This window comes from Rhinolophus ferrumequinum, chromosome 23, assembly GCF_004115265.2.
Source record: "Rhinolophus ferrumequinum isolate MPI-CBG mRhiFer1 chromosome 23, mRhiFer1_v1.p, whole genome shotgun sequence".
Taxonomy (NCBI): Eukaryota; Metazoa; Chordata; class Mammalia; order Chiroptera; family Rhinolophidae; genus Rhinolophus; species Rhinolophus ferrumequinum.
Window position 1 is genome coordinate 1177335 of NC_046306.1, and position 12076 is coordinate 1189410.

The 12076-nt window shown below is 63.5% G+C and overlaps 1 protein-coding gene across 1 annotated transcript in view; it reads left to right on the top strand.

Moving 5' to 3' along the window:
• Positions 1 to 11299: 11299 nt before the first annotated feature.
• Positions 11300 to 12076, top strand: part of LAMA5 (laminin subunit alpha 5) — a 47404-nt gene continuing 46627 nt past the window's right edge. The window contains exon 1 of the mRNA XM_033094594.1: positions 11300 to 11802. Within this exon, the coding sequence (XP_032950485.1) occupies positions 11551 to 11802 (252 nt within the window). The 5' untranslated portion in view covers positions 11300 to 11550. The remainder of the gene's footprint in view (positions 11803 to 12076) is intronic.

Here is a 12076-nt window from a genome sequence, read left to right on the forward strand (position 1 = left end):
GGTCTGCGTGGGCCCGTCTCCTTCCCCAGCCAGCTCCCAGGAGCCTCCTGCAGGTGGCAGGTAAGGGCAGTACGGGGCCTGGCGGCCAGGACCTGGGCTGTGCACCCCCAGAGGAGAGCCACTGTGAGATGGAAACACCCAAGTTGCCCCATCTTCTGGCCCCACCTCTCCCCTGGGAGCTGGCTACAAAGAACTGAGCCAAGTGACAGGAAAGGAGGCACTTCCGTCCCAGGCACACACAGCACATCCAGCTGGCCGGAGCCAGCGGACACACCGAGGGCTCGCCTTGCTGCTCGGAGGCCAAGACGGTCCAGCCAAAGCGGGTGGAGCTTCAGGTCCAAAGGGAGAAGGCTGCAGAGCACAGGCTGCAGCCCCCCACCCCCAGGGCCAGGCCTGCCCCGGCCCCAGGCTGACCTGGGACCCTGCACAGAAGGAGCCCTGACCCCCTGCCCTTCTCCTCACTGAGCCTCAGTTTCCCCATCAGGATGCTGAAGCTGTTTTCCCCACCCCAGGTGGAGGTGAGGGTTCAACAGGAAAGGGGCAGCTAGGGGCCTTGGCGGGGGTGATGAGCTATGAGAGGTGGCATTGTGTGTGTGCACCATGGGGCAGGTGTAGACAGGGGAGACAGACTTGTGCCTGCCCCTTTCCTGCTGTTCTCCCCAGTGGAAGAGACTCTGACGGCCCGGCCCGTCTGTCTGAGAGGAGACCTTGCGTGTTCCCAGTCCCCGACTCTCCCTGCCCTTGGAGGAGCGGGCCATACTGCAAGTCGGCAAGCAGCCACTGGCACCGGGAGGTGACTGAGCCTGCCCAGCGCAGGGCTGCATGGGAATGGGCGTCCCCAGTGCCAGTGGCCACACAGCAGTGTGCAGGGGTCCACAGGGGCCCCAGCCTGCCGCTTTCTGCCTAGAACTGCAGCTTGCGAGTCCCCGCCTCCCTGGAAGGGTCCTGACCACTGGCCTGGTGCCTGGTTGTGGCCCCTCTGAGCCCCCATGGCAACCCCATCAGGAGGTTAATGAGCCCATTTTACAGAGCAGGAAGTTGAGGTCGAAGGACAGGAAGTCGCTCCCCAAAGTCCCAGAATTAGGGCTCCAGGGGTGGAGGGGTGAGATGCAGTACAGCCAAGATGGGGGCCTGTGTGCTGGAGGAGAGGCTCCCCCAATGCTGAGCCCCAAGGAGGGTTAATGGCAGGATGTCAGTCACAGCACATTCAGAAGAAGCCGTTTGGGAACCCCTCATCTCCCCTCCATGCTGTGGTGACTCTCAGATGGGGACCAGGGATAGACTAGAGGGGAAGGTGGCCCCAGTCCTCGGGCCCCTGGGTCATGCTAGGGCCTGTTCTCTGGGCCCCATCCAAGCACCAGGCCAGCTGGGTGTGTTAGCAGCTGCTGACATGCCCAGAGGCAAAGGTTTGTTTGGCCTTGAAAGCCAAGGTGGAAACTGAGGGAACCCAAATTCCTGCCCCAGGTGAGCAGGCCTGGCCCGGGCTTGTCTGGCTCAGCCCGCCCAGCTCCTCTGGCTCCAGCAGCTTCTCCCCGCTCACCACTCTGTAGGTACTGGGACTCTGAGGCCCTGGGCTGTCCAGCAGGGCCCCTCCACCAGCTGTGACCTCGTACAGGTGCCTGTGGACCCCAGGATGGGCACCGGCCCCTGCAGTGTGCAAGACAGAGGTTTCCTGTGTTCAGGGAGCCATGGCCTAGAATGCCAGCAGGGCTGGTCTAAGGCTATGAAGGGCAATGGCCCAGCGGAAGGCTTGTCTGAGGAGCTTGTCAGGAAGTGACCGGCCCTGAGAGGAGGCCCCCTTCACACTGGTCATCCCAGTGGCCGCAGCCGGAGCAGAGGACCACAGAGGAGCCAGGCGCACTGCGGTGGGGCCTGGGGGGGCAGGGGGGACTCTGGTGCCAGGCCTGGGGAATTCCGGGAGGAGGAGGTCTCCGCACCACCCCTCCTCCCAGGCTCCCAGCTCCCAGCAGCCTCTGCCACATTCCTCCCCCTGGGTGGGCAGGGGCTGGGGGCTCAGCGCATTCCTGTGCAGGCAGCAGGCCAGGAAGGCAGTCTACCTCTGCCTCTGCAGATGACCTCGGCTTCCTGGGACGGGACACGGGCGTGCTGAGGACACTCAGGGTCAGCCTTTGCTGGGGAGCATGTGGACACATGCCCAGCCTCGGGCAAACCTTTCTGCTGGGGGATGAGCGTCTTGCAGATAAGGCCAGGACTTACCAGCCCAGTGTGGTCATCAGCGGAGCCTTGTGACCAGAGGGGGACGGTGACGCACAGGCCTACAGTCAGCACTGGGGACGGCTGGAGTCGCACATAACCTCTCTGATCCTCGTTCTCCCGGCTGACAGGGCTTCTGTGAGCATGGCATTCGGGAATGTGCATTAGGTGCTGGCCCAGCCTAGGCGCAAGGTGGCAGCTCCCTAGTGGCCCACTGGGTGTGTGGCACAGGGCGGCATGTGGCCAAAGGGCCCCAGTTAGATGGTGAAGAGGCAGGAAAACGCAATCAGTCCATATGCTTGGGGGCCCAGGGAGGCCGTGCCTCTGACCCAAGGTCACATAGCAAGCAGGGGGGAAGCTGGGAGCTCTCAGCTTTCAGACCTCAGACATCCCCACCCTCCCCCTCCCCCTCCCCCCCCACCAGTGCCTGGTAGGAACCCTCCACATCTACCCGTGTTTACATTCCCCCAGGAAATATCATCGCAGACCAATGTTTTGTAAATGTTGAAACTTGAAGCAAACAGAGGCCTGGAGCTGAGCTCACTCACCTCCCCCACCTCTCCACACTGGCAGGGGGTGGGGGGCGTCTCGGAGGGGCACCTGGTCACCTGGCCCACCCCTCTCCTCCCAGCCAGCCAGAACTGAGCTGGAGGCTTCTGGGATGGGCAGGGAGTAGGCACTAGGCAGGCAGGATGGGGGCCACCAGGCCCAGAAGGTGGGGACCACCGTGCTTTCTCCTACCTTCCTGGTGTTCCCTCCTTGTATGATTGGAGATGCAAGTGGTTGGGGTGTTACTTGTACGTGAAGCACCTGTGATCTTAGGAGACGGATTTCACCGTCACGCCTCCCAAGCCTGCAGGCCGAGCCGCACAGTGACAGGGTCCTCGTGGGCACTGGCTGAAGACAGGACTGGAGGGGCTGTGACTCAGCCATCTGTGCAGAGGGGACCCGGGGCATCTCGTGCTCCAGGCAGGGTCAGTCCCTTGTTTAGAGTTGGGTGTCTGGGGTTCACCATGTCCCTAAACACAGGCCCATGCCTCCCCAGTGCTCACGGGAAGCCTGGGACCAGCTGGCAAGCAACGGCCAGTGTGTAGGTGGCCCACGGATGCCCTGAGATAACTTCGCCTCTGCTGTCTTCCCCTGAAGGTCTGACGGGCACCCACTCCTGCCCAAGCCTCACCCCACTCGGGTCCACAATCCTATCTGAGGTCGGGCTGGCCCAGCCGAGCCTCCCTCTGGACGCCTGAGGAGGCCAGTGGCCATGGCGCACCCCAAACGCCTGGGCCCTGGGCAGCTACCTCCCAAGGCTCGCGCGTCCGGCAGCAGGCATCGGGGCCGTGTGCCATTTTATGGTTGGCTGATCGTCCACACCACTCTTACCCACTGCTCACCCACTGGTGGACATTTGAGCTGTTATGAATACTGCTGTGGTGAACATCCGTGTATGAGGTTTCGTGTGGGACGCATTCACATTGCTCCTGGGCACGAACCCAGGAGTGGCAGTGCTGGTCACATGGTGACACTGCATTTAGTCTGAGGCAGCACCACCTGCGTCCCCACCAGCAGCCTAGCCCCGACTCCCCACACACTTGCCCACACTGCCAGCGTCTGACGTGTTCATTCTGCCTGGTGGCCGTGGCACACCCAGGCCACAGGAGAGGGGCACAGGGGCTGGGTGCCGAGCCCTCTCCCCATCGGCCTATCCCACGGGGGGCATGGGCATCTGGGCATCTAGCTATTATGGTCCAGCATCTGCTCAGCATGGGGCGTAGGACACAAAACGAATAATAAAATGCTAAAAGTAAAGAAATACATTTAAGAAGGGTTGTTTAATAAATAAATGAAGGAAGAATGTACAATAACTGGGGGCTCAGGGAACCCTAAGCTGTTGGGTGGGGAGAAACATTCCTGGTGGAAGGTGTGGCTTATGCAAAGGTCCTGTGGTCCCACAGAGGGGCTCTTAGTGCTCTGCGAGGAGGCCAGTGAGGCCTGAGCGCTGGGGGCCATGGGGGGCTGCTGGAAGTGGGGCCATAGGCAGTGAGAAGCTTCAGCGGGCAGACCCTTCAGGGCACAGGGCAGGGCTGAAGGAAGGGTTTCCAGCAGGGGCCAAAGGGCCACTCGCCTCCAAAGTCATTCAGTCCCTCAGGTGGAGACTAGCAGAGAAGGGGTCCCTTGTTACAGCCAGGGCCACAGGCCTGGTGGGTCGTGGGTCTCAGCCTGAGGGCAGTGTCCAGGCCAGGGCTCCCCGGGGACTCTGCCCGGTCCCCTCCTGCTTGGTACTAGGGGAGATGTCACCAGCTCTTGCCAGCACAGAGGACATGCTGGTCTGAACTGCAGTGGGACGGACAAGGCAGGTGCCGCCCAAGGCCTCTTGCATCTGTACGAGGCCCCTGCAGCCTGGCAGCCCTTGCCCTCCTGCCTTGTCCCCTTCAGGGCCCGTCCCAGACAGACAGCTGTCAACAATGGGGGCATGCGCCTCACCGGCCTCTCCCTGGGCCACGCACCTCCTTGAGCCTCAGTGTCCCTCCCAGTGAAATGGGAACAGTGATTCCTGCAGTCACCCAAGAGCCACCTGCAAAGTACAGCCACCAGGCACGTGGCAGGACCAGGGGCCTCCACATCAGCTTTTGAAACACCCCAAGCAAATGGCAGCTTGCCGGGGGCATGCACAGTCACTGTGGGTCCTGCCTCAGTCTGCTCCCTGGACAACAGCGTGACAACAGTCGCTGGTATCCACGGCTGGCCCGGGCAACGGCTGCGGCCGACCGAGTAATGGACACTTTAGCGCTTGACTCCTTCTGCCTGGCCCCAGGCGGAGCCCCAGCATGCCAGCCGCTGGACCACCGGTGTGTGTGCACATGGGGGTGGGAACGGCTTTTCCTCCCCCTTAGCCGAGGTGGACAGCCCTACTAATCACTGCATCCAAGGGCCAGCGGGGGGTTGGGAGGGGCAGGAAGTGGCCCTGTCACCATGCAGCTGCCCCTCGTCAGAAACAGATCCCTTCTCCAAATGTCCAGGAGATACAGGTGCTCAGAGGCCAGATGTGGGGTGGGGCCAGGGCTGCCAGTGCCTGAGCCGGCCTGGTATGCACAGCGCAGCGGGCAGGAGACTCGGAGGGAGAGAGACGAGAGCAGTGTGAGGAGGAGGAAAGATGGAGGGGCTTAGGAGGGTGAGGTGGAGGCTGGGGGCGTGGGGGGGAGTGGAGTTTGAGGCCCAGCAAGAGCCCGGGCTCCAGTCAGACCCCCAGGCCTGGCCAGGGACCCTGCTGCTGCTCTGAGGGAGGGACCAGGCCCAGGAGGGGAGGCAACTTGCTGAGGGCCAGTGGCCTGGCCGGTCAAGACCCAGCGTAGCAGCTACTGGACCCAGGCCAGTAGCGGGCAGGTGGGCCGCACCTGGGGGGCACCTGTGTGGTCTGTGTGTGTGGTTCGGGAGCAAGGGCCCACCTTGGAGTCACATCAGGTGTCTGTGGGAGCCCCAGCGTGTTCAGGGGAGCCTGCTCGTCCCGCTGCAGCAGCGAGGGGCCCCGGGAGCTGCAGGTGGAGATGCTTGACACAATGTCCCAAAGTTGGCGAGGGGTCTGGGCTCATCTGGCTCCCTTAAGGGACTGTGGCCCAGGAGGCTCGGGGTTGGGGGCCGAGAGCCGCACCCCCAGCTGGTGCTCACCCACCAGGCCGCCCTGTCTCTGCCCTTCCTGGGGGATCAGCTTCCCCTGGGCTGCGAGGCCTCCTGGCCATATAAGGCTGTCTGTGGGCACCTCTTGGAGAAGCTGCAGAGCCCTCACCCTGCCTCCCCCCCCACCATGGGAACCAGAACTTGGCCAGGCCCCCAAGGACGAGGTGGGGGAAGGGGCCTGCTGGAGCCTAGGTCCCATGAGGGGGGAGGGCAGGGCGCACCAGGCCAGGGCTGTGCTGGGGAGCCCCTGCCCTTCTCCTTCCCCCCAGGGCTGCCCAGTCTGGGGTGCAGAGCAGGGAGATGGTGAGGATGGGGGTGGGGGCACTGGTGTGGACAGATGTCAACGTGTGATGGATCATAAACACGGTTGCTGCCTTCTTCCAGGGTCACCCCATGTGCTCCCCACAGATCCAGGACCAGGAGGCCTGGACCCCTAACTTCACACCACAGCTAGGTTCTGGGAGGTGCCCGATGGGGTCCCCCTCAAGGGAGGTACATGAGCCTGGAGCCTCAAAAGCAGCCTGTTATTGGATCCTTCCTTCGCCCTGAGGCCCCCTCCCCTGAGGTTTGTCCCTCAGGCCCAGGGCTGGGTCCGTCCAGGGAGGGGCTTCTAGTGGGAGGGGGGTGATGATATCTTCTAAGGATGCAGATACTTGTGTCCATCACAGACACAAGACACAGATGTGGGGGGGCAGCCCCCCCACACCCCCCAGCAGAGGCTGCTTCTCTGAAGCAAGCCCCTCCTCCAGCTCACAGACCCCAGTCCTGTTGGGGACAGTTGGGGCCACTGGGCATAGCAATGAGTAGTTCTCCCTGGAAGCCGAGGTCTCCGCTAAACTCCTCCTAAGGTCACAGGGCCCTGGGCAGCTGGCCGGGCCTGGGGGACATAAATCTGAGAGCCTTTCTGCACAGTGCCCACTCTCTCGAGGCGCCTGCTCTTTGCCAGGCCTGGAGCTGTGGCCAGGTGGCCAGGCAGGCACAGCTCAGGTTCCATTCCATGAAGTGCAGTTGTCGGAGAAGTCACACCTGTGGGCTCCGAGGGGACAGTCTGGAGGGCCCAGACCCCAGGCAGGGAGGGAGGGAGGGGCCAGATAAAGGGGTGGGGACGAAAAAGTGGTTTTAGGAAAGTAACCTCACAGGGGAGCTGGTCACACATCCCTCGCTGCTGCCGGGTCACGGTGGGTGGTCACCAGCCTAGGACTTGCGTTGTTAAAGCCGCACCTTTGCCATAAGCAGCCCTGTCCGCTGTCTCTGTGCATCTAGTTCCCACGCCTTTGAAATGCCCGTCAGATCCTCCTTCTGAAGCACTAATCTGAACTCTGCAATCCCATCCCCGCCTTGCTTTCTCCCACCCCCATGTCATCTTCCTCACCTTCCCTCCTTAATTCCAAATGCATAAAAGAAGCTGCAAAACTGTCATTCTCCGGACTGTTTAAGATCTTGCTTCCCGGCGTATGTCGTCAGTTTGACTCAAATAAACTCATAAAAATTCTCTGCAGATTTGGACATTTCGTACGTCAGCTAGGAGAGGGGGCTCTCCTATAATCAGCTAGAGACGCTGAGGCCATGAAGGGGGCCCCAGAGCTGGACCCCGGGCTCTGGACGCAGGTGCAGGGCTCTCTGCACATGGACGGCACGCTGATCACCCTGTGGAGTGTCACAAAGCCCCATCGTTCTGAGCATCCCAGGTGCATGTGCTTTTTATAGGGTTGGCCCATCCAGGTGCCAGCTGGGAAGAAGATGAGACAAGTGGGGGAAGGGAGCTTTGGGGAATCTCTTCAGAGAGCCCAGGACCTGGGGGGGGGAGGCGGGCGGTGGGGGGCGGGTGCTGGCCAGCACATGCCTTCTGGCACCTGGGCTCACCTAAGCCTGTCTGTGCCCTTCTGGTCTGCAGACTCATTCCCCTCCCCCTCACCAGGATGCCCAAGGGTCAGGCCTGCAGTGGGCACTCTGGGGAGTGTGGCCTATGAGCGGGGCACACAGGGGTCAGAAGGTTCCCAGAGGAGGGGACTTGGCTGGCGAGTGCGTGGCTCAAAACCATTCGTTCCTGGTTGGGGTCAGCCCAGAGCCTTGTGGCCTCTGAGTTTTCCCAGAACCATATGCCCTAGAAGCTGAGAGAAGCCTGGTTGTGGCCTGTGGGCCGCAGGCAGCAGAGAAGGCACCACTCCTCCCAGAGCAAGGACCAGGGGGCTGTCCCTGGCCTCTCCTCATGCTACAAATTCAGGGCCGGTGGCCTGGCCCCACCCTTCTGAGGACAGGTGGGAGCCAGGGGTGCTCGTGGCCTGGGGGAGGGTCCATTCCTTGGAGCCTGTCCTCTACCCACTGGCTCCCAAGTGCTGGGCTGGCCCCCGCAGTGGACTGTGCCAACCAAGAGCCATGGGGGGGCTCCAGGCTGAGCAGTGGCCAGAGAAGCCAGAGCGCTCCCTGTCCTGCTGGGTTTACAACCTCCTAACGAGGCCGCTCCCAGCTGTGAGCACTCGGGTACCCAGCTGGTGTGCATCCTCCCCAGGGACGGGGCTCCACCCTGCCCGCCAGAATCAGCCTTGCGCCCGCTCCCAGCCTCTCTGCCCCATGCTCTGGGTAGGTGTGGTTCCCTGGAAGGCCACCAGAAAGGGACTGGCCGCCACTCCAAACTGCAGCCCAGCTTTCCCAACTCTCTTCCTGCTGAGATACACATTCTAGGCATGGTGCCGGGAGCCACACGCCTCACTCCCAGGGCCCCCCAAGCCCCGGGCCCCCGCTTTGCCAGTGCAGCTTCTCCCAAGGGTGCAGGGCCCAGTGGGAGAGCTGGGGTCTGGTGACGGCAGGCCCAGCACAGCCACCTGCTATGGATTGTGAGCAGTGACTCTGGGAGGGTGTGGAGCCCTTGGGCGCCGTGCAGCTGCTTCCCGGAGAGCCTCTGGCTGAGCCAGGTGTCCCCACACCTGCCCGCAGGGACTGCTGCTGCCATGGGGGTGGGCAGGAAGATGGGACTCCTGGGAGCACCCACCCCTAGGACGGTGGACCTCTCCTGGGGATTCAGGACAGACAGACGCTGGGGCTGCCTGATTTGGGGGGTGGGGCACTGCATTAGGGACCGGTGCCCAATAAACGTGGGGGAGAAAATGACTGACTGACCAACTCCTTCCCCCTTGTGAACTGTGTGAGCTTGACTGACCCCTGGACCTTTTGGCCTCAGTTTCCCCATTTGTAAGTAGGAAGGGTGGCTGGGTGGCCTGGGAGTAGGAGGAAGGCTAGAGACCTCTCCCTGGGCCACTTGGGGATGACTTAGTGGAAATGTGACATAGGCAGCAGGGCTGGAAGTGGGCGGAGCTGGGTCACCCCTTCCTGCCCAGCTCACCTCCTCCCAGAGCCCCCCAGGCCTGTGTGTGGCCTGGCCAGCATAACAGCTCCATCCTCCACGCTGCCCGCTCCTTGGCTGCCCCCTCCCTCGCCGTGGTGCACAGGCACACAGTGGGAACAGAGTATGGCCACCTCACCCAGCCGCTTCCACCATTCTCCGAAGTCCTGGACCCCACTCCCCTCTCTGGGCCATCAGTTGCTCAGGTCAGCTGTCCATGGTTGACCCTCCCCCAGCTGGGTACTCAGGCTGACTCAGCACATTCTCTGGCAGTGGCCCCTCCCTCCTGCCGTGCCTGCTCTGTGCCCTTGGGCGGTGAGGCCTGGCTGCCAGGGGGGGCTCAGAGGGCGCTCCCCCACACACACACATTTCTGCCTGCTGGCCCCTCCAGGGATGTCGGGGAGCTGATGGAGATGGGGAGAGGGTTCCCAGTCTCCAGCCCCCACACTGCCAGGGCTCTCAGCTGTCAAGGGCCAAAGTGCACTGCGACTGGGGGGGCCTCTGGGCAGGAGGGTGGGCGGGGCAGGTCAAATCTTCCATCAGGGACGGCTACTGCCTAGGAGTGGCTGTGCCTCGCAAGGGATCATAAATTAGCTCGGGAACGGCCTGTCTGGGGACTCTGGATTCCTCCACATCGTCCACCCACCCTCTGGGCAGGTCCTCCCTGACTCGAGCTTCTCCTGCAAAGGGAACCACCTCTTTTCACCCTCCCCCAGGTGGAAGAACTAAAAGTGAAGTTATAGAATTATGGAGTTAGGGAGGGAGAGTGGTTCCCACTGTGTATTTCCCAAATCCGAAGAGAGAGAGAGAAAAGGGGCCGCCCAGCCCTTGGGTATTCTGGATTTGCAGGTCAGGGGCGGCCAGGAAGATGTGGACTGACAGTGGTTCAAGCTTCCGGGAGCAGCTGCCGGTGCAGGATGCTCCCCAGGACCAGCTGGCCTCCGCCCGCCCGATGCACTCACTGGGCTGCCTCAGGACTGTCCAGGGGGTCCCATGTGGGACAGACACCCAGCTGGCCTGGCTCAAAGAATAGGGGGAGCTGCCAGCCCAGCAGCTGTGGCTTTATCCCCACCCCCTCGGGGCTTCCCTGAGGCCGATTTGGGCCAGAGCCTCCCAAACTCGGAACAGCTGGGACACAACCCCAGAGCTCAGGCCTCTAGGTCCTGTCCCATTTCCCAAGGCGTCCTCTAGGGCCTGCCCTGTGCAGGGGAGTGGCCCTGAGCAGGAGGGGTCAGCCTGGTAGACAGACTTGGGGTCCACAGTGCCCCACCAGCTTGCAGTAGAGGTCTTTGGTGGGGACCCCAAGCAAGGCACCCCCTGGCACAAAGGTGGGTTCACAACTGGTACCTCCCCATAGACAGCAGGTGCTTAATAGATGTTCTCCTTCATAGTATTTCTGGCTCACACAGAGCTCTGAGCACCCTCCCGTGACCACAGGGGACCCCAAGCCTGGGCACCCAGTCCAGTCCCTCTCGATCCATTTCCCTGTTTTAGAGTATTTTTAAACCAAACCGGGGCAGGCAGGAGGGGGGTGTGTGGGCTGAATCTGGCCTGGCCGCCCCAGGGAAGCATGAGGTCCCCAGTCGGGTTTCCCTGTCCCTCTGCAGATCGATTCCCTGCCCCGCCCACTGCCACTCACAGCTGGCAGAGTGCACCGTCTCGCAAACCTGCAAGATGGGGTAGATACGGAGGCAGTACGAGGGGAATAAAACTGAAAACCGGCCTGGGGAGGGTGGTGAGGCTGCGCAGGGGGGTTCCCTGCGTCTAGCAGTTTCCCTGCGGCGGTCGCTCCGGACAGTGTGCGGTTCTGGGAGCGCGGGTGGGGACCCGCTGGGGCGTCGATAGACAGATGCCCGGCTGGACCTCGGGCTAGCGTGCCGGACTCCGGCCGCCGTGCCTGCGCCCAGGCCGCCGGGGGCGCTCGGCCGCCGAGAGGTGCCCGAAGTTAGGGAAACAAAGAGCAGAGCCTCTAGGCTGGGACGAGTCGGGCGGACGCGTTGGCGACCCGGGGCGTCGGCGGGAGGGGCGCGGGGAGTGCTGCCGGGGACCGATCCACGCCCTGGGGGGCCTGGGCAATACCGCAGTCTCACGGCCTGGCCCAGGGCCAGCAGGTGCCCCTTCCGGGAGGCTGCCCGGCCAGGGTCCGAAGGGTTAAGGCCGCCCCTCCCCCCCTCCCTGGGGAGCGGGGCTCGGGCGCCCAGGCGGGCTGGGGCGGGGCCTGACGTCCGCGGGCGGAGCGAGCCGGCCTGCCCCGCGCTCACACCCCGCCGGGCTCCCGCCGTGTGCAGTGCCCCGTCGCGGAGTGCGCAGCCGGGAGCTTCGAGATGGGGAGGTCGGGCCCCACGCCGCTGCTGCTGGCCGGGCTGGCTCTGCTGGGTGCGGCGCGGGCGGCGGCGGGCAACGGCTTCAGTCTGCACCCGCCTTACTTCAACCTGGCGGAGGGCGCCCGCATCGCCGCCTCGGCCACCTGCGGCGAGGAGACCCCGGCGCGCGGCGCCCCGCGCCCCACCGAGGACCTCTATTGCAAGCTGGTGGGGGGCCCCGTGGCTGGCGGGGACCCCAACCAGACCATCCAGGTGAGCGCCTACTAGGGGCAGGGTCGCTGTGGGCGGGACGGGGTGGGGCGGGGAACGGCGCCCGGAGGAACCCCGAGCCGCGGCGGGTCGGCCTTGGACTCCGCAACTCCAGCCCGACTTGGCGGGGAGCGCCCGGGGCTGGACCAAAACCTTCCCGTCCCGCCCCGACTCTCTGGTTCCATATTCGGGGAACGGAAGGGACCCCCAACTCGGCCATTCAGGCTCGCCAAAGAATTGCGCGTCTCTTTGGGGACCCGGGGCGGCGGTGGCGCGC